At 39.0% G+C, this 23,095-nt stretch overlaps 1 protein-coding gene across 3 annotated transcripts in view; it reads right to left on the bottom strand.

The window, feature by feature from the left end:
- CSMD1 (CUB and Sushi multiple domains 1) overlaps positions 1 to 23,095 on the bottom strand; it is a 2,064,385-nt gene that overhangs the window by 21,602 nt on the left and 2,019,688 nt on the right. For all 3 annotated transcript variants that reach the window (XM_054657204.2, XM_016960221.4, XM_054657205.2), the window contains 8 exons: positions 18,820 to 19,008; positions 14,653 to 14,826; positions 13,624 to 13,806; positions 7,068 to 7,244; positions 6,272 to 6,451; positions 3,722 to 3,895; positions 2,966 to 3,139; positions 1,642 to 1,715 (listed from right to left, as the gene is read on the bottom strand). In XM_054657204.2, the coding sequence (XP_054513179.1) occupies positions 1,642 to 1,715; positions 2,966 to 3,139; positions 3,722 to 3,895; positions 6,272 to 6,451; positions 7,068 to 7,244; positions 13,624 to 13,806; positions 14,653 to 14,826; positions 18,820 to 19,008 (1,325 nt within the window). The remainder of the gene's footprint in view (positions 1 to 1,641; positions 1,716 to 2,965; positions 3,140 to 3,721; positions 3,896 to 6,271; positions 6,452 to 7,067; positions 7,245 to 13,623; positions 13,807 to 14,652; positions 14,827 to 18,819; positions 19,009 to 23,095) is intronic.

Consider the following 23,095-nt stretch of genomic DNA (forward strand, 5'->3'; position numbering starts at 1 on the left):
CATGGACAACCTGTATCATTTACTGGCAGAAAGAAAATACAGTCTCCTCCTCAATCATTTTCTTTTTAGCAGAATATACCGAGCCACTGCAAACTGATTATCATACACTAACCCTGGAGCTACGGGTTTCGGGGACACGCTGGCTGGAGAATGGGAGGTAGTCATTTAAGCTGCAAGATTAACATAGCCTAACACAGGGATGTTTCACACTGAAATGGCTCACTTTGTGTAAGTAAGGTTTCAGCATATGGTGCTAAAGAAAACAGACAAAAATCTCATTGGTTACTTTAAAAACTAAAATGTTCCTAATAAAGGAAGAAATAAAAACATTTGGGGAGAGCTGCATTTCATGGTCTCAACCTTCTCCTTAAAACATGGTGTCTGGGCTCTTTATTATTAGTAAATCTTGCTGTTGGATAAAATCAATTATTCGTGTTAGTGTAACTAATTTGTTATAAGGAGGGTGAAGGATTTACCCAACCCTATTAGTGTCATATGATAGGTTATAGAACTATGTTGCTAAATACAGTCATCATTGACTTTTAATTACTGTAAGTTGTACATAGGCAAGTTAAGAATTGCTCAAAGCAATGGTGATCAAAATTTTATTTTTCTTAGTGAATCAGTGAGAGCGACATCCATATATAGTATTTTCCAATATTCCTTGACAATTTGGCATTAAATATTTATATACCTGAAAGTATTTACTTGAAGTTTAAGGCAATATTTGAGACATAATAGAAAAAGTGCTAGAGTCAGTGTATTATTAGCTCCCTGTAAGGACTTCCCCTGTGGGATGCAAGAGAGCTACAAGGAAATGGCCACTCGGTGTCCGAGCGAGAACAATGGGAATATTTTCGTGCTCATGAGAGATGGGGAAAGTGGCTGAGGAAGAAGGTTTTTATTCTTAATTGATGAGATCCCTATATAATTAACTTTTGTTTTCAAAGTCATCCAACCAGAGAACAGTGAAGTTATGGGAGTACTTAAGATGGTTAAAACATTTTATTTCAAGCTTCATTACCTTCCACTTTTAGGTATTTCTCCAACGTTCACTGAAGTGTTAGTGTTCGTTTTATTAAAAGTCAAATGAACATTCCAAAATGATATTTAGTATGCTAATAATTCATAGAAATTTAAAGATCATACGGAGAACTAATTTCCCAAGTAAGTTTAGACTAAGGGGCTTACATACATTTTCTCCTATTTTTATCTCTAGAATTTAATATTATTTCCCCACTATATCCAGTCCCTAAGTGGAACCTTTTATGGGTAGCTAATCAGTGACAAGTTACCCCAATTTGAGAATTGCCGTGAGAATTTAACAGACAAATAATAGAATCATGCATGATTTCAAATAGAAAATAATGTCATAGTTGCTATGTTAATTTCTATATAAAATTATGCATTATTCCATTATTATCTAGTAAGCAAGATATATATATATATATATAATATATATATATATATAGATAGATTTTGACAGTTAAAAACACATGTAGAAATCCCCTTTGAACGAATTTTATTCAGGTAAATACAACATGAATAAGGTATGATATAAAAAAGCACTCACATATGTTTAAGTAACAAATATATTTTACATTTCCAGAAAGAAAACATAGTAAATTCATAATGAACTACCTCATAGCCTCTGGAGCTATTCTGTATTCCAAAGTGTGGCGTACCAGGGTCTGGGCAGGTGTTATGAGCAGGATCTGAAATTTGTGATTTAAAAAGAAAAGAGGGCACCAGATATAGTTATTGTGAGAATTTTAACAGCTTTCACTAAAAGGTCTCATGAAATAGAGAAAATATTGTTTTGAGAAATGTGCAAGATGTTTTTCAGGAAAGTTAAAAATTAAATTGCTACTTTTATCTTCTCTTCAAGACATGTTTTTTAGATGTTAACTTTTAGACTTTAAGTAGTTCAGTATGTTCTTTTTATATAAGAATAAGTGCATTTTTTTTCCATTCTCTGGCTTTTTTTCTATAGAAATATATTTGGTCAATGATATACTATCTTCAATAATGATCTATCACTATCTTTTTGCTTATTAGGATTCAATAATTGGCCATCTCATTTGGTTACCCATTACATTATTCTGAGTTTCTTTAATTAATTTTCGTCAACATTTCAAAATGAAAAATATATTTAATGCTTCAAAATGGAACCACATGGAAAACCAAGAGTGACATTTTTCAAAAAACACAGGACTTGGGTAACCCAGTGGCACTTCAGCTCTCTTATTTGCTGCTCTACAGTTACCAGTAGAAAAACAAAACAGATAACTTCTTAAAACCTGTTATCTAGAGTGACTAACCTTCTAGGGGGAAGAAAAATATTTTTAGTGTAGAGATAGCTACTGTATAGCAATAGTTTAAATCAAATGACAGCAAATATTCTTATAATTAGAAAAAATGCTTCAATGACAATATTTCTTTAATACTATATTTTCTAGGTGGATACTATTCAATTTCTTAGAAAATAATCAAAACTAAGTATTACTTTTTTACTAAAAATTAGTAGAACACCCATTATTCTGCTTAGTAAATCTCAATGAACAAAATTAACCCAGCGATAAAACTTGACTCTGCCGCAATAAAACAACACCAAGACTGTCTCTCTGGGGACGGCTGCTTTAGAGAATGTTCCTAACTGCACCTTTCCCCTAATCAATGCAATTGGCAGTTAAGGTAGACAGCGGAGAGAGCCACTGAGGTCAGAGAACAAAGTCTAGTAGCTACTTTAGCAGACTTCTGACTTATTTTGCATGATTTAAAAGAGGCGGCACATCAGTTTAGCTGATGAGTGCGCAATCCTATTCAGTGCAAAGAGTGTTACCTTGTACAGAAAACTGTCTATGGAAACACTTTCTATGTAATCACAAATGACCCAATTTAGGAAGGAAGTGTCCTCATCTCCAAATACTCCCAGGTATCTCCAGGGCTGTATGATAATTATTACCAATGCAGGTGGGTTGTATGCCACTCCACGTGCCGTCAGCTTGGCAGATTCTTCTTGAGGATCCCACGAGTATAAATGGAGATTTGCACTGGAAGAAGACTTCGGACTTATAGGTGAAACTTTTCCCACTAAGTCGCCCTTCTGCGGGGATGCCAGGGTCTCCGCAGAACACAGCTATGGAAGATAACCAGGAAGAAGTCAGCCTTCAACGTCCCTGGATCAGCTTCACCAATTGAGCTTGGTAACTACTTTCTGTTAAATCTTTAGCTTTAACTATCAAACAAGAAAAACACTAAAAGGAGGCCAGGCATGGTGACTCACGCCTGTAATCCCAACACTTTGGGAGGTGGAGGCAGGCGGATCGCTTGAGCTCAGGACTTCGAGACTAGCCTGGGCAATATGGCGAAACCTATGTCTACAACAAATACAAAAATTAGCTGGGTTTGGTGGCACACACCTGTAGTCCCAGCTACTCGGGAGGCTGAGGTGGGAGGATGGCTTGAGCCCGAGAGGTTGAGGCTGCAGGGAGCTATGACTGAGCCACTGCACTCCATCCTGGGCGATGGAGTGAGGCCCTGTCTCAAAAAAGAGACTCTGCGCTTAGGCAACACAGTCTCAAGTTTGAGTTTTTGTGTATTTTAGGGCTATTATTACCCACCAGGAAGGTCCTCAGATTGTAACCTTAGGATGTGCCCTGGTTATCCGTCCCTGTTGCAGACCTGCAGTGGGCGGAACAAATTCTGCTGCAGAACTTACGCAGGCACTGGGGGATCTCTCCTTTCCACACCCCGCGACCTTCACAGGAGAGGATGGCGGAGTGAGAGAGCTGGTAACCGTCCATGCAGCTGTAACTTATGCTGGAGCCCCAGCGGAAATCAGTTCCCTCCACCGTTCCATTCTGCACAGGCGGTGGCTGAGGACACAGCACGGCTATTTCCAAAGAACAAACAAGATCAACATTCTGGAGCTCCCGCTGCAGCGGTGATGTTCAAACGACTCACATTTTAATTTTACCTGAATTACAAATGACATCTACATAGGTTTCTTAAAAAATAATAATAAAAGAATTGCCAAGGAAGACAGTACATCAAAATAACAAAATATTTTTTAGAATATTTCTTCATTAATATCGATGAAGTCTACAAAAGCAAAGTCAAGTCAAAACATACAGGAATGAACATGACATTCCCAATATATACAAGGCCAAGAAAGGAAGAAACGTTCTTGTTTAATTTGTGTCTTTCTATGATGGTTACCAAAGACAATTCAAATGAGGATTTGGTCAGATGACACAAATTTATAGGCACAGATGGTAAGAATTTTTCTGGCCATCTATATTTTTTATTTAAAGATGGCATATAGTTTCCAAAAGACACAGTTGGTCCATCTATTTACTGAATATATTTTTTTAGAAATGCCTGAATGGTTAAAAAGATGCTGTGAAATACCATTTGCAAGTGTTTCATCACAGCCTTGGAGCCTGATGTCTACTTTACGGGGCTGAGAAGCAAGCACGTGGTTTCTAGGGAGGATTTCCCCGAGGGTGATGTCACCACAGATCATCTTCCCCACTCTAGAAATTATACTAAAATGCACAGTGGGGGGCAAAAATCCAAAAACCACTGTCTAAAATCCTTCTTCTCTGAAGATACAAAACTTCCCTAATTTTTGAAATGAATGGAAGTTTCCAAGTGACCCTGTAGGTAGCAGAAGGCACTACAAAAGAACAACCGCCTGCATCTTGTATGTTCAGGCTCATGCCTTCTCATGTGAGAAAGACATGCCAACACACACAAATCACACGTGCACACCCAAAAGTTGGAAATGGGTCCTTCTCTCACCACTCCACCTTCTACTGATCTGTTCACTCATCAACAAATCCTTCCTGAGACCCCACAGCGAGGGCTGGGGAAATGCGTGTTCTGGCCCAAGGGAATGTCCAGGGGGAGGCCCCAGTTGGAAGAGACCTGAGCTACACGGGTCCCCTGGGGGCGGGGGGAACGGGAGGAGACAAGTTCAAGGAGGGACAGAGAGAGAAAGAGGTCCCATCTGGTAGGGACTTGCTGGCCGTGGCGTTGTTACAAACACAATGGGTACTAGAAAGAGGATAAAAATCCACAGAATTATCCATGAAGCGTATTTTATTGGCAATTTCCATCATGACCATTTGACCTCAATACTGCCGACACAACGTAGTGCATTTTCATTCAACATTTATTTAGCGTCTGCCATATAACAGGTGCAGTATTAAGAGTTACGATACAAAGAAGGGAAGGCAATGAGATCCTTTGACTCTACTGGGAGAGGAAAGCAGGATGGTCCAAGAACACGCCCATGTCAGAAGAGAGAGAAAGCCATATTTTTGAGCATTCAGGTCACATTTAAGCCTCTGCCACATTTAACCATGTGTCTTGCAGAACTCACCGAAGATGAAACCTTCTTCATTAAGCTACTGAGTGTCCTAACTCTCCCTCTCTCAGTATTTTATTTGTTCCTAGTCTAATAAAGAGGAGAATGCCACCTTCTTATGTTTGGTCACTGACAGCTTTCAAGCCCCTCTCTCCCCCTCTTCTTCTTGTCCTTCCTCTGTACCAGCTGATAAGAAAGTCTGGATAGTTCTCCTTTCCTTCTGGTAAATAAACTGTCACCACGCAAATCCCTGGCCCTTGCACAGCCCCCACTCAGCCCTGCTCCCTGTCACTGTACGAGCCAAGCCCACTCACTCTGCTTTACTGAAGCCACCTTGATGGGTTGAGCCTGTCTTGATTTGCCCAGAGGGTCCAGTCACATAAGTCATAAACCTCTTCCTGCCTTCTTGGCCAGTGTCATCTTCAGTCTCGGCAACCAAACCCCATGAAACATCACGGTGCTAACACTCTCTACCAGTGCTCTGCCATTACTAGGTGATTGGCTCATCTCTCCAACCTGCCTCTAAATTCCTACAATTAGATTCACCATGCCACGAACAACTCACACAGCTAGGGTCACAGGTTTACCCAGGACAGCAAAGCACTGGGGTTCAGACACAGACTCTAGTGTGGCGTGACCATCACTGAACCCCGACATCTCCAGTTCCTGGTTTGTGATCCTAAGCCTTTTCCTCTACCTCTCTATGAGTTAGTTTTTCCATCTGTAAAACTGAGATTAAAGTATTATAAAAATAAAGTGACTTAATAGTTGCAAATTGGTGTTTAAGAATTCCTAGCCCCTAGAAGGGCTACATAAATGCTTGCAAAATTAAACAAAGCATAATTCAATAAAGACTTCTATAAATATCTGTAAAATCCAAAGAGTCACCAAACAAACCTTTGCAGACAGGTTTGCTCGGATTCCATGTGCCGTCTTTGGTACAGCGAATAGTGGCGGATGTGACTGCTTCCATGACATAGCCTGGGTTACACTGATAGCTCACAGTCTTGTTGAAGGTGAAGTCGGTCCCAAACTGGATGCCATTTGCTAGTGTGCCTGGATCCCCACAACTTATAACTAATAAACAGGGAACAGGAAAGAATCAGAGAAATTCATTTACCATGAAATGAGTTAGTCACCATTTCTATTCAAGATACTCTCTCTGAGTTGCTATTCACAGTGGTTAAGCAGTGAATTAATAAAGCAATACTACCCTCTGTGTGATGATTTCACTGACCCGCTGTCAAAAGGAACACTTGTATTTTGAGAATCACTGATTTCTGTTCCGTTGGCAGCTGGCTGTCAGATGCTGACTTCCACCACTTGACTAGCCCCTAATTAGGCATGGGGTATAATCAGAAACATGAAGCCTGCAGCCAGAGAACCAAAGACATTTCTTCTTTCTCTGCAGACCCAGTGGTCTACAGACAAAGTCTGGACTTTTTTAGTCTCAATTTTACAATGTTTGACTGAACTGGCCTTTTAAAGTAGCTTCAGCCATACGAATAAGCAAGTGGAAAAAAAATCTTAAAGTACTTAAGAAATATAGCCACAATGTCACACATAGTTTTCCCTTTTTTCCTCTATGAATTAAAAATAAAAAAACAGTATAACACCTTAAAGTCATTTTTTTTTTCCAATGGAGTGAATTTCATAGTAACGTCTGAGTCTACCATGATGTCTGGTTACTAACTTGTGCAGTCGGGAGCAGTGCCTGTCCAGGTCCCATTGGCTGTGCAATGCCGTGTCATGAGCCCTGAGGTCTTGTAGCCTTCCCAGCAGGCATAGATGACCGAGCTGGAGAACAGAATGCCATCACTACTGACAATCATTCCGTTGGTGGGTGTGCCAGGGTTGCCACAGGACACGGCTGTCAGGCAAACAAGAACATCACCACACACAGTGAGTGACCCAGCATGAAAACGGCAAACACAAGAGACCAATGGGTATCGATGCAATAGACTACATATTTATTACAAACCCACAGCACACAATCCTATGGAAGTTCCTTAACATATGGCTTACTATGGCTCATATGTTTATTTTATTGATTAGCTACAAATATAAAAATAACCTTTCAATTCATCTTTTCTAAAGTGAACTATTTCTAAACAAATTAAAACACGAGTTAAAGCACCAAAAGTTCAAGGCCCTGTTATTCAGGGACTGAATGTTTTTAATAGCCTTGCTATTTGGGGATTGAATGTTTTTAATGCCGTGACAGAACTGTTGTGATTTTTAAAAAAGAATATCTATGATATTAGCAACACAGAAGCATCTTCCTTTACGTAATCACTGTATCTTTTTAAAATCTAGGCAATTCAGGTCCTATTTTACATCTCCAGGAGAATTCACTTTGGAAAATAAAGAATGCCTCAGAAGTATGAATGACTGTACTTGAACTGCTTTGTAAAATGGTGTCCTCAATATTACCAGCTCTAATAGCAGCTGTGTTAATTGGCTTTGACATGATTGAACTTTACATTTCTCTCAAAAGGCTCCTAATGCCATGTACAGGCAATAAGGCCTCAATTAACGATGGTCAGTGCAACAGGTCTACACTCTGTGCCTATTTTTTACGCTCTTTAGTCAGTAAACAAAAGCAAGCTCGGCTGCCGCTGGGTACGTTTCAGGGTGAACATTTCAATCTACACTTTTTTTTTTTTGCCTTTTTTAGTCGAGCCTATTTACCAGAAAGATTGCTACATTTTCTCCTTAGTACTGTTGCAATAATATACAATAAGCAGGTAAATAAAGGAAGTGACCCTTGGCTGGTTTTAATAACAAGAATATATATCATGAGACTGCCTCTGAGCTGATCAAAATATTTAAAAATACTTTTGCACATTTAATTGAACCAATTTCAAATCTGGCCTGGAGAACAAAGATATATTTTTCTTAAAAAAACATGGAAGAAAACATCCTGCAAAATTTGCTCAGCACAGAGAAGTCACTGTACTGGGAGTCGAGGGACTACCCCTCTCATTACATAGAAATAATGCACTTGTGCTCAGGTTGAACTGGATCTTGTTTGAAAAAAATAATACAAAGTGCACACGCTGGTGCTTCCTGGTCCCGTGCCAATGGCAGACAGAAGTACTCAATCACAGCCCTCTTCTCTGATGGCTCACGGTGTGACTTCCAATCCCTTCTAACACAGACCTATTAGTAGTTTCCTGGTTGGCATATGAGATGGGATATATTTACCAATCCAGAAGCAGATACTATTTAAGGCTCTCTAAAACTTGAAAGTTTTATGATAACTATATTATATATCAAAATTTCATTTTGCAATAATCAAGGGTTGGACTATCCAAGACAACTATTCATTCAACAAACACATATTCCTCACTTACTGTGCAACAGGTACTGTGTAGATGGGCTAACGGAAGGCCTGTCACAGAAAGGGAGTGAGTTTGGTCCAATTCATAGTTTAACAAACCGAAAGAGGACACTGATGTTATTGTTACATTGTATTCTAATTACATTTGCTATTCAATTGTATGTCTAAATCTTCAAAAGCCACCTAGGTAGAACCAATACTTAAACAAGTCAAATAACCGATGAAAATTTTCAATTCAGTTTGTAAGGAAACTAAAATGTTAGTTTGCTAATATTGTTAATGAATGAGTACCAGCATAATGCTATCCTAATATTGGGAATGTCCCCTCAAATATTGTACTGTGGAAAGTAAAATTCATGATTAGTTTTTTTCTCTTTTTTTGGCTGACAAAAACCACTTTCACTCACGGTTATAACTATGAAAATGACTAGAAGGCAATGTCAACATATCCGCTTTTCTATCAATGCAATTATGTAAAATTATAACAGAGGACTAAGACTAAAACAAAACAATAGATTAAATTTAGAGGAGAAAAAAGAACAATAAATTAGAAGAGGAAAAGTAAACTGGAAGAAGAAAAATAAATTGACCTGTAAGTTTAAACTTTGCCATATTTTCTCTTTCCTGAGTTTATTTTCTTTTGAAATACGCTTTTATAAAAAGTACATTTTGTTAACGTGACTTCTTCAGCTAAAACATAATTTCTTTAACTCAGCATATAATAAAATATTATGCTTATTTTAAATATGCTTTATTGTTTACAAATATTAGTACTGTTCATTTTGCATGCTACATGAGAAAAATTGCTGTTAAATTGAGTTAAATAGATGTGAATATCTGCTCATGCAAGTTAAATAAACCTGCGCAATCAATTTAAATTCCTTAGATATAGTGCGTTTAACCATAAAATGAGTATTATAAAAATACTTATTCCCGCCTGTTACCAAATTACCCACGCTATATGTAAAATGCCTAGTGTGAGATCTGATGTATTAGTGGTAGCAATGAGTTAGCTTGTAGCTTATGCTATTGTTATTTTCATCATCATCACTTTCTTACTTCTTGAGTAAAATGTAGCTTTATCATAATTTCATCTGAAAGAGAATTAAGAGTTCCCTAATACAGCTGAAACTAAATATTTTAGTTATATAATGCAACTTCATGAGATAGATCCATTTGAAATCTTAAGCTTGAGCCTATGATTAAAAGACTAGATGGCTAACAAAAGCAAATTTGATTTAATGTGAAGGAAATATATCTGCCATATAAATTCTTTGAGTTGAAGAATTTAAAAAGATTTTTCGTTTAGAATTATAATTTCCTCCTCCTTTTTATAATTTATTCAATTTACCATCAGTATCTAACTTTTTGACAGATTTAGAGGAAATAATTTCATCAGGTTTGCAATAATCTTAACTAGGGGATTAGTCAAGTCATAGCTAGTCATAGAAGCTACGCTTCCTGGAAATGCAACCACTGGTTACATCCTTTTTCATCGAGAGGAACTCACATTTCAGTGATTTGGACCTATGATAACAAACAAGGAACAAAATGAAAACCTACAGATTCTCCAAAATGTATTTCAAATTTTTGCTGGTGTGTGTGTGTTCAGTCACTGATTTTATGACTTTTATACATAATTTGTTGCCTTATTGGGTGTAACATATATTGCAGTGGGCTTATTCAGCTTCCCATGATGTCCGTATCATATAATGCAGTTTTAGAAGTAGTCAATTTTGTGAGGCATGATATATTTGAGAAATATTTTCAGCATTGCAACATTTTTGTAACTTATTTTGTGTATGCAGCTTTTAAGGGCTAAGTTTCTAATTTTTTTTCATAGAAAACTTTTAAATGTCTAACTTTAGAAAGCAAAATACAATTTTTAAAAATACTTTGCATTGCCTGAGTTAGATGGATTGGGAAGTGAAACACAATTAAGCTCTCATTCAAATAAATTGATTAACGTGTACTTTGCTGGACTAGAACTCATAGTGTGCCTTCATAGCCCCACAGAGGTGAGATTGCTAAGGAAAAACATTGCCCACCCTCAACTGTTATAATTTTGTTCATCTTTTAAGTTTTCAAAACTGAAATACTTGAGGTAAACATGATACTGAATGTACAGTCTCAAGTGAATGGCCATCTTTGATAGAATATTTCATATTCCACTTTCTGGGAGTGTCAGAGTCTCTGCTCTTCATACACCAAGTTCAGGCTGCAAACCAGGGTTTAGGCTCAATTATTGCATTTAATATTCTTGAAAACAGAAGGATAGTTCTGCTTTTAATCAGCATCAGATTATATCTATAAAGTCTGAATAATTATTCCAGCATTCACTTATTGACATCCAGCCCTCTTTGTAACTATTGAGGAAATATTTTAAATTTCAATTAAAATACTGCCGATGAGTGATCTTTCAGCCTCTCTGTTTTAAACAAAGGAGAATTAAGATCCAGAACCAAGACTTTGTGATCACTACATAGAATCAGGTCTAGAGCCAAAATGTCACAATTCACAAACCAACCATGGTGCTTTCCAAAAGTCCCGAATGATAAATGCTACAGATACATTAAGCTACTGTTAAATGGGATTTGACAGAAACGTTGAAATTTTACTATGGAAATTGTTTTAATTTATTGGCAACATTTTTTGTAACTCCACACTTTGTTATAACTACAGGATTAAACAAACTTCACAAAAAGATTATAAGCCATTCTTACACACCCTTTAGTCAGATTCATCAACTGTTTACATTTTGCTCACTTTTTCTCCCTCTTTCTCTCTAAATATGTATTTTCTAAGGTATGTGAGTGTAAGTTACAGACATGACAACTCTTTAGAGTTAAATATATCAGTATGTATTTCCTAAGAACAAAGGCATTCTCTTACATAACCATAATACAATTATTAAAAGAATGAAATGTAACTTTGATGCAATGTTGTCTCATACACACCCATAATCTAATTCACTTCAAGCTCTTGGACATATTTTTAATAGTTGTCTTAAGGTCCTGTGTCAGTTCGCCACCTAGATCATCTCAGGGTCAGACTCTACCATCTCAGTAACGCCTCTCACAACTCTCTTTTGCTCAGTGTAGGACCCAGTCCGAGACCACACATTGCAGGTATCGGGTCTCTTAAATGTGAAAGAATCACTCAGACGGTGTCTTTTCTGAACTTGACATTTCTTCGTGAGCACGGGCAAGCTGATTTGCTGCATGCCCCTAGGGTTTTGGGGGATGTTATTGCTGCTGCTTCGGGATTCGATTCAGGTTACGCATTTCACTGGCAATACCATAGAAACGACAATGTCTCTTTTCAGTGCCTCATACCGGGAAGATAGAACATCACCTTGTTAAAATATTGGTGATAATGGTTTATCCCATAGGATTGCTTACCTAAAGTACTATATGAAAAGACTAGAAAACACTCTGGTTTTGGTGAGAAAACATTGCTCTCATGTGCAAATTTTAATACTGAAATATCTACAAGATGAGAGGGAACTGAAAACATTTGCATTTGATTAACAAATTTATATCAATTTATAGTGTCATGCTTCAGTCAATAACAAAAGTATGATCCTGCAATTCGTGACTATGGGTAACCATTTCTCACTACTAATCAGTGGTATTTGACCTAAGACAACTTTTTTAGGGCCTAGTCTTAAGATTTATACTACTTTGATTGTCAAGAGGCAATTCAGAGTAAAAAATTATCTTGGATTATCATGTTTGTGTGCACATATGTGTATGCCTATATTATATGCATATATATACATATATAGTCAAAAATAGTCTTTTGAGAAAAAATATATACACTATGCATGGGCAAATATAATATATAAATATGCAAATATATGCACAAACATTCCTATATTAATATTTAGCTTTATTTTATATGTGAAATTAATGTTACATAGGTTATACAATATAGATAGATCATATACATATATTATTTCTATTTACCTATATAGAATGTATAATACAATAAAGGCAGAAGTGGAGACAGTATAGTTAAGGACAATAAATGAAGATTAAGGAAACTCAAGTTAAATTTCTCACATTGATAGTGTGTATGTGAGCTTACTCAAGTTGGTAAAATTATTTGGTTGGAAAGTGTTTCATACATACAAAAATACATATTGAATTAATTTGTATAACCTTTTTAGACTGAAAATTTAATTGAGGAGTTTGCTTGTAAAGAATTCCTAACATTTACAGTCCTATCTGTCTGAATTCTAAATCGGGTTTTGAACTCCGAATACATGGTTACCATCACCTCTCAGTTCACCTTTGCTTGAGGCTACATTACTGATACACAGTGCGGTGTCTATAAGGTGTCCGTGGCTATTCTTACTGTCATTACTGGAGCATACCACCACTTCCTACGATGCCTCTCAAACATTAGAGTCAACTAGACCCACTCCAAAATAGTTCATAGAATATAACCCCAGATTCCTGTGAAATAGAGTGCTCCACACACAGGGGCCACCAACAGATTGGAAATGACGTGTGAAGGAAGCCTGCTTCCAGCCTGTGGAAATTCCCATCAGTGATCTGCATTGGTCCTGCTTGCTGCTCTGGAACCCCACTCACTCACTGCCAGGATCTAGAAAATACTGGCAACACCACATATAGATTATCACTGGGAGAAGATTAGAAGCTTCCGTGTTACGAACTTTCAAACAATAAGCATCTGTGTGATGGGACCTGTGGATACTTGGAATACCTCCACGCACCCAGTCATGATTTCTGATGATGCTTCCACAAATATTGCGGGGAAAAGATTTAACTGTATAAATAGTGCAAACCTCTACAATTTTTGTAGAATTTTGCCAGGCATTTTAGAACGAGCTGTGTGGTTTTAAGTTTCAAGGTGGACCTTAAGGCTTGTGGCTACTCACCCTCACACACCGGCTGCAGTCCTGACCATGACCCATTGAGCAAACACGTGCGTTCAGGGGAGCCCCTCAGCTGGTGCCCCATTTCACAGGAGAAGCGGAGAAGACTCTTTGTCTTAAATTCATCACCAAGCCGAGACCCATGTGCTGGGGTCCCCGGATCACCACAGAATCCAGGATTATTTCCTATTGAAAATAAACACATATGGCAATCCACAATTGTGTTAGACTTGTTTTAAGCAGAGTTGTCACACTTAAAGATAATGAAAAGTTGTTGAAATTTGTGTTTCACATGAGTTATGGTTACACAACATTCTGCAATCTTGTAAGAAAGAATTTCTTTGTGATAGCCCCAAAATGAAAAGAATTTAGGATGTGGCTCCCGTGTTACTAACTTCACAATAGCCTATTCAAATATGGTTGTGAGAATCCATGACGTTTCCTTTGGAAGGAGGAAAATGCCAGGAGTGGTAAATGCATCAAGTCTTCACTGAAAAGGTAGGTAGAGAGCAAAAGGAAAATGGGGCTTTAGGTAAACTGGGAATGTGGAAAAAAAAAAAAAAAGTCAAAGGAGAGGTTTAGTTCTTCAGAATTGTGTCCAGAGTTGCTGGTTCGCTGAATTTTGGTTGTTTAAGAAACATTCGTGAAAAAAATAAAGATAATTTTTTTTTCCAAAGAGGACCCATGTGGTTAATGATGGTAGAGGGAGGGAAAATTAACCACATAAAAAAGAATAAAGAGCGAACAGGGACACACGGAGCCATGGCCGGCAAGCGTCCTCTCAAATGAGATCCAGACTCTCCTGAGAACCCCGGAGGAGAACATTTAAAGTAATGGTGTCTAACGATTATTGCGAAGATGAAGACAATATCTATAAGAGCGGCGTATTTGGCTAGAAATGCAATACTAATTTCAAATGAATGCATACTTATAGGGCTTTTCAAATAACTGTAAATCATCATTATTTGAAATCACTATCTGAAAATTTATTTGACATCTGTAATTCTGTCAGTTCACTCGTAAGCCCCTCACCTGTGCAGTGGGGCAGTGCCCCGCTCCAGTGACTGTCTTCCTGGCACACTCTCGTGTCGTTGCCTATGAGGCTCTCGCTCCCTCTGCAGGAGTAGTGCACGACGGCGCCATAGGTAAACAGCTCTCCAGTGAGGACGGCGTTGGCAGGGACCCCTGGGTGTCCACAGGATATAGCTTCAGAAAAAAGATAAAACAATTGAGTACATCCTTCCAGTTAAACCACTTTGTATTGGAAAATCTCCCATACAGACACCCATACTGACATCATCTATTAAAGAAAAACACCTAAATATTCTGGTACTTATGTAATTTGTGAGAAATACCAATTTTCAGATGACACTTCCTCCCCTAATTTCTTTACTGAAAAGGAAAGGTCCCGTTTATGAAGTTTTTGTTTTGCTAAGGTAGCTTTGCTTACGGTAGAAATTTACATGTGGATTTTCAAGGAGACAGCCATACTGCCTACATTTTTCCAACGACCCTTAACTATATTCCAAATGAACAGTATTATAGGAAATTTAAGAAAGTAACGTGGATCCATTAAAACTATTTCCAGGATGTTTTCAGTTAATATGACAATCATATGCTTTGCTTGGGGACATGATTCTGTCAAATCTGCTTAATCTTCAAGCTCACATGTCTATGAAAACCATTCTAACAATTACTCTTTGAATAAGGGGCAGTCTAATATGTATAAGTAAAATAATAATACTCAATTATTGATTCATTTGTTCCTCAAATTGTTCTATAAAATAATCTCAGTATTTCCCTTCATTTCCTTAAAATTATACCAAATCAGGCCTAAACTCTATTTATAAATATCCTTCAAAAAGGCAAATTCTGTAATCCAGATTAAAATAGGATAGTGAAGATTTATTTTTCCTTTACTGTACAGTATCAAATGAGGGCTAGCAATGGACAAATTTTTATCTATATGCAAAAATAACTGATTTGAGACTACCAAGGAATTACTCAAAGGCGACTGCTTTAGTATCCTAGAGTAATTCCATTTGGTAACGAGACACCCAGAAGGGTTATCAACCAGAGAGGTAGATTTGAACGCCTGGAAGCCATGGCCATTCCCCGAGTCATATCAGCCGTCACTTTCTGTCTTACATGGACATTGATTAATTGGAGAACCAGATTTTATCCACATAGAGTCCTTAAAAGAAGCCAGTGAGACCTGAAACAGTGAAACGCTGGATAAACGACAATTTCCACGTGAAATAAAATTTATATTTTATTTAAATTTTAACCTTCAGTGAAACAATATCACAGCAAAATCAGACATGGAGCTCAGCTGCTCTAGAGCATGGAAATGCAAAGGCACCCTGAGATCTTTGGATTCCCAAAGTGACGACAATTCCAACTGTTAATGACACCAAGCGGAGTGAACTGGCCACCCCGGAAAAGGAGAGCCAGCTAAACCCCAGCTCCTGGAGACTTGAAGCACATCAGCATCAGTACAAAACCAAATGGAAGTCTCACACAAGCCAGGGGAGACATAAAAGAAATGTTCTGGGAAAGACAAAAACAAAACTAAACCAATTTCTATGAAAAATTCCCATGTGTGAAGGCAAGGAAGATGAGAATGCAGACATAATTTGAAGACTGTAACACATTTACAGATGCATTTTTTGTTACAAAAGGCTGAGAATTTTTTTGAAAGTTACCACTGTCGTTCTCCACAGGAATTAATTGAATTGTTGAAGTTAGAAATTGAGATGAGTTTCTGTGTAGATTAGAGGAATGTGAGGGAAACTCACTTGGAGAAAACAAAAATCTGCAACACTAACCCATTCTCAAAATACACTTCACAATGCTAAAACTGAAAAGGCAAGAGGCATTATCCCTTTTATTGTGTGTGTGGTAGATCCGATTCATAATGTAAGTGCCATTTCCCTCCTCATTTCTATTTTTATTTTTTTAGAGATGGGGATTTGTTTGCTGGCCAGCCTGGAGTGCAGTGGTGCAATCGTAACTCCTGGCCTCAAGTGATCCTCTCACCTCAGCCTCCCAATGTGCTGGGACTATAGGCATGTGCCACCATGCCCCACTAGTTTTTATTTTATTTTTTATAGACATGGAGTCTGGCTAGGTTGTCCAAGTTGATCTAGAACTCCTGGCCTCAAGAGATCCACCTTCCCTGGCCTCCCAAAATGCTGGGATTACAGGTGTGAGTCACCGCACCTGGCCTCCACTTTCTTTATGGATGTAAAATGCATAGGACAAAGATCAGATTTTGATTTTAAGGATTGCTTTCCTTCTGCCTAATTTCAAAAAGACTAAAGAGAGTAACACCTTTTCCTAAATCTTCAGACTACGATCTTAAGACATGATTCTCTTTTAGCTCACAGCCAATCTGATTTTTTTTTTTCAAGTGAAAGAAAATAAGACTTTGGCTATTTGGGTAAAGTGATATATTCTTACTAATCTTCATGGTCTAAAATACACTGACAATAAGGCTGTAAGAGGGGCCATAACGATCGTCTATAATTTTCTCTGCCCAGAAGAGCATATCCATTTTCCAGAGCCATATCCCTTCCCCTGATTTAAAGATTCAATTCACAAGCCAATTACTATCAGGATATGAGGGTTTTTTTAAAAAAAAAAAAAGAAAGAAAGAAAAAAAGATTTAATAACAACTTTATTCATTTATTTATTTTTTATTTTTATTTAAGTTCTGGGATGCATGTGCAGGATGTGCAGGTTTCTTACGCAGGGAAATGTGTGCCATGGTGGTTTACTGCACCTATCAATCCATCACCTAGGTACTAAGCCCCACATGCATTAGCTATTTATCCTGATGCTCTCCCTCTGCCTGCCCTACTGACAGGCCTTAGTGAGTGTTGTTCCTCTCCCTGTGTCTATGTGTTCAGCTCCTACTTATAAGTGACAATTTGTGGTGTTTAGTTTTCTGTTCCTGCATTAGTTTGCAGAGGATAATGGCTTCCAAGCTCCATCCATGTCTCTGCAAAGGACAGAATCTCATTCTTTTTTATGGCTGCATCATGTTCCATGGTGTGTATGTACCACATTTTCTTTACTCAGTGTTTTACTGATGGGCACTTGGGTTGATTCCATGTGTTGTTATTGTGAATAGTGCTGCAGTGAACATACGCATGCATGTATCATGGGATCTAACTAAACTAAAGAGCTTTAGCACTGCAAAAGAAACTATCCTCAGAGTGAACACACAACCAACAGAATGGATGAAAATTGTTGCAATCTATCCATCTGACAAAGGTCTAATATCCAGAATCTACAAGGAACTTAAACAAATTTACAAGAAAAAAACAACCCCATTAAAAAGTGGGCAAAGGACATGAACAGACACTTCTCAAAGAAGACATTTATGTGGCCAGTAAACATATGAAAAAAGCTCAACATCACTGATCATAAGGGAAATGCAAATCAAAACTACAATGAGATACCATCTCATGCCTGTCAGAATGGCAATTATTAAAAAGTCAAGAAACAACAGATGCTGGCGAGGCTGTGCAGAAATAGGAATGATTTTACACTGTTGGTGGAATGTAAATTAGTTGAATCATTTTGGAAGACAGTGTAGTGATTCCTCAAAGACCTAGAATAAGAAATACCATTTGACCCAGCAATCCCACTACTGGGTATATACCCAAAGGATATGAGGTTTTTATTGTAGTCACCATGGACTGTACCAGGAATGCTCACAAAACCCAATCAGGTCTCACAGCACTCCCTTCTTTGGCCATAGATGCCAGGTCAACAGACAGAAACTCCACACCAGAGCACTTCGCCCACCTGGGCTGAGCGAGAGTAAGACGCCTGGCGGGGAGGTCCTGGCTGCCATGTCTGAGCTGTGTGGACCAGGCCTACCTGGTAGGCTGAGGCTGAAGGCAAGCCATGAGAAAAACAGATAAAGGCATCATGGTCCAAGTGGCATCCAATAACCTGGGTCATTTCTCCTGAGCATACCAGCATCCCCCGACCCTTCAAATTTGCTGAAGTTGTATTTGGTGATTTCTGGCCACTCTATCTACAGCTATCATAAAAACTCCTACAATTGGTGATGGGAGGACAGAAGGAATTAAAATTCAGTGCCTTTTAAATATACTTACGGAATTTTCTGCTGATGGTGACCTTGCAGGGGTCTGTGCACAGAAATTGGGAATAACCCTGACTTACCCAAACACTTGGGCAGGGATCGGTCCCATAAGCCATTTGCCATACAGGTCAAGGCTGAAGATCCCAGCAAGTAAAATCCCTTCTTGCAATGGTACAGGACACTCATTCCATACTCAAAACTCTCAGGGAAGTTCTGTTGCCCGTGACGAATGGCATTTTCCACAAAGCCTGGATCGGAACAGTTCACCACTAGAAAATAAAACATTTCACACACCATTTAGAAACAGCTAGAAATAACAACAAAAGAGATCAGAAATGAAGGCGAATTCCTCATCATTTTAGAAAGTTCAGAAACTGACAACATGATGGCTGAGGCTCATGAAATTCCACTCTCAAGATGAATTCTCCGCTTTGGGCCACTCTTTTTCAAGAGGTGTCAAGAACTGGTCGACCATGATAGCAATTTTCATGTGAGGCTAATTTCCTCTATTTCCTAGTAACGTTTATTCAACGTAAATTCTGAAATTAGTTTCCTTGGTTAAGTTTTTGTGTTCTAATAATGGTCAAATAGAACTAGCTGAGGTTCGTTTAAATATTTTTACTCAAGTGTGGTGTTTTAGAACAGTCTGTGGCACAGCAGTTAATTACCCCCCAACACACATACACACCTACTTGCATTAGTGCTTTAATATGTGTGCCTAAAATAATTTTGCTCTATGTAGAACGCAACTAAAAATGACAATTATTCCATCAACACCTAACAGAAATGCAAATCAAGCCAGCCTCTGACTTAGGCCTCTTCTCCTTTTAGAAACAGGCCCGGTGGTGAGGCAGTCTTCTGCGGCATGTGGGACATGCTCTGGTTCCTCTGAAAGGCATTAGCCTGAATGCCTGTTAGCGTCTGTGAGGGAATTAGCGATGTGCTTTTGCAGGTGCAGAGGAAAAGAAAGAACTCTGATTACCTCATGCTTTGACCCACCCCACCAGTGAATGAGGCAGCTGTTCCAGAGGCCACAGTCTCTTCAGATATTTCTGGCTCAGAAAAGCACTGTGCAAATGAATCTCGGGCGGCCTCTGCACATCATGAGTCCCAGAAGCTGAAGACAAACCCTGTACCCAAACTGTGCGTTTTATTTCTTCTCTATTCAAAAAAGGGAGGCAGAGGGCAGAATCAAGGCTTACAGTGTTCCCTTTTAGTGCAGTAGAATAATGTTCTGTGCTTCCTAAAACACCCCTGAGTTTATAGAAGAAAGTCTTGAGTTCTTTTGAATCAAAAAAGCCAAAACAAACAAAAAGCCATGTGTGAAGTTCGGGCAAATAATTTTTAAGGCATGTACATGCCCCTACAGGGCATGTATCTGCAATACAATTGTAACCAAATCTCTGAAATAGCAGGAATTACCTAATGTGAGAAATTCTAATTAACTTGAAAATGTGATTATTTGTATAACCTGGAAGACACCCACATCGTCCCATTCTTACATCAAGCATAAGAGATGGAATCAGCTCCCCCATGCCATACTTTCATAAGTAGACGGACAGTCCCCGGCTGGAACACTAAAGATATTTCTGTGTTTATGTTTGTGCTTATGTTGCTCTTAGGAGACTGTCCAAAAATAATTTCAAACTGTGTTTGTAATCAAAGCAGAGAAAGCCACTTAGGAGAAATGAGTGGAAGACTTTGACCATCTCCCACTAGGATGCCCGAGAGAAACCAAATGGCCCCGGGATGCCAAAGGCCAGATTGAGCTGATGCCACCATTTCTCCTCCTCCTCCTCCTCCTCCATTTCCTCCTCCACCTCTATGTCCTTTCTTCCTCCTCCTCTTCCTTCTTCTCCTCCTCCACCTCCTTGTCCTCTCCTCCTCCTTTTCTTCCTCCTCCTCCTCTTCTTCCATCCCTCTCTTCCTTCTCTTTCTCCTCCTCTCTTTCTCCTCCTCCTTATCATTTTCATCTTCTCTTTGGCCAAGCCTCTCTTAAAGGTTCACTGGCAGAGATTTATTTATTGGTGCACTAACAAGAGGATCCATTCACACCCTTCTCCTTGCAGGCAGAGAACCAAATGTTCTCTGAGTTCCACCACGGCTGGTGAAGGGGGATTTACAATATGTGAGTTTCATAACCTTGCTCTGAAACTAAGGACTAAAATTCTCTTTAAGGGTCACTCTTGCCATGGAAAGAGGTGCGTAGGAGACAATAAACCCCTCTTTCTTGTAAATCATTTTGCAACCTTACATTGCATTAGAATTGTTTGGAGGATGTGTATTAAAATGCTAAGCCCTAAGTTCCTACCCTTTCCTTTACCTAGTTCACTACCCTTAAAATATTTTGAGCAGTAAAAAATGTTTGAAAGCAATAAATATTCCTTGAGCCCCACGTGGGGAAACTCAGTGGATCCTAAAATGGAAGAAGCATGGATACAAATACTCTAAATCTTCTCATGCACTTTTTCAGTCCTACATAGAGTTGCAGTCAGAAGTCTTTTTTTATGTTGCTTCCTATTTAATTCTGAGGCTCCAATAGGAGATACAGCTGCAACTATGTGCTGGAGGAAAAACGGGGCAGGAATAATTTGATTTATTTGTCCATGATAGAACTTCCATACCATTGTTGCAAATGGGTGTGTTTTACCGTACAGAGAAGAATTTATCTGCCAGAAGAGTTTGTTAGTGACCAACCAATCCACACAAGCACCTTTCCCATCTGTATTTGTTTTCTCATTTTCTATGTGAACAATTCCTATCCAGGGATCTGGTGGAAAGAGGCTTATGTGAGTGACAGGTGAGCTATTGGTTTGTAAACTAGAAGGAGAAATGGCCAGTGAAGTTCATGGTGCGGAGATATGTCAGCCCCACCTGCAGCCACTCCAGACCTGGTTCATGACATGCTGTTAAGTATAGGGTAATGTGTCAGAAAGAAATAAAGAGGCTCACTCTAGACGGCTGCACATCATCTTAACATCTTAATGCCTAATACACTAAGACTTGATTTCCAAGTGTGAAAACCTGACATGGAACCTGATTTTGTCAGCTGGGAGGAATGAGAACACTGATGTCTTATATACATTCAGCTCAGCGTGGATTTTGTCAGCTGGGAGGAATGAGAACATGATGTCTTATATACATTCAGCCCAGCAGGGAGAAGTTCAAATGAACACACAGGCTGTGTTCTGTGGCAAAAGCTGGGTATGTGGAAAGGTAAAAGAAGAAATTAATACCAGGATCAATAACAGGTCCAAAGTCACAATGACAATTGAACTAGAAATACATAAGAATCAGGACTCCTGAACACATGTCTGGTATAGCATAATAATAAAAGGCATCAGCATTCCTTGGTGACAGGAATCCCAGTTGCACCCCATCCTTTTTTCCTGGAGAGGACCAGCTGGAAATCTTAGCCCTTGATAGGATTCTAGAGGTGACTCATTAAGCTATTTTCTCTACTCTATATACACTCCTTACTCAGAGATGTCTTCTTAAAGATGCTCAAGTTGACATACGAATATGGGTAACAGGCCAGGTGCGGTGGCTCACACCTGTAATCCCAGCACTTTGGGAGGCCAAGGTGCGCAGATCATTTGAGGTCAGGAGTTCGAGACCAGCCTGGCCAACACGGTGAAACCCCATCTCTATTAAAAATACAAAAATTAGCCAGGCGTGGTGGCAGGGGCCTGTAATTCCAGCTACTCAGGAGGCTGAGGCAGGAGAATTGCTTGAACCCAGGATGCGGAAGCTGCAGTGAGCCGAGATCATGCCACTGCACTCCAGCCTGGGTGACAGAGCGAGACTCTGTCTCAAAAAACAAACAAACAAACGAAAAGCAAATATGGATAAACATAAGGTCCTATTGTTTATTCTTTTTCAAACTTTCTTGAGGATCATGGAGGTCCTTCCTATCCAGTAATGTCCCCATTCTCAGTTAAGTGAACGTACTGATCGCCTGATGAAGGAAGCCTGAAAACACTGTGTTTTGAGATTTGATGGTGAATTATTTGAGCAGTTTTGCCAGCTCTATGACGGATCACTGTTCCCGTGGCATGCCTCACACCGTAGTAGGTCTCAGCAAAGCACCCGCACTCTGACCGCGGCTCCACCTCCAGGAGCTGCCCTGTCCTGCCATGTGCTCACTAACCAGCTGTTTCCCTTTTAATTCCCTTCTTGGGGACAGGAAGCAAGGTGTGCTCCACATCCTCGCTTCTTTCCAGAACCCAAAGCAATGGCAGTGTTTTCCTGAAAATCTCCCTAATGACAGAGAAACGTGATAATTCCCATCCCAGGTTCCTTCTCCAGCTGTTGATCAATAGAAACGAAGCCACCTGTCTGCACACTGGTCTCTTC

Source organism: Pan troglodytes, chromosome 7, assembly GCF_028858775.2.
Source record: "Pan troglodytes isolate AG18354 chromosome 7, NHGRI_mPanTro3-v2.0_pri, whole genome shotgun sequence".
Taxonomy (NCBI): domain Eukaryota; kingdom Metazoa; phylum Chordata; class Mammalia; order Primates; family Hominidae; genus Pan; species Pan troglodytes.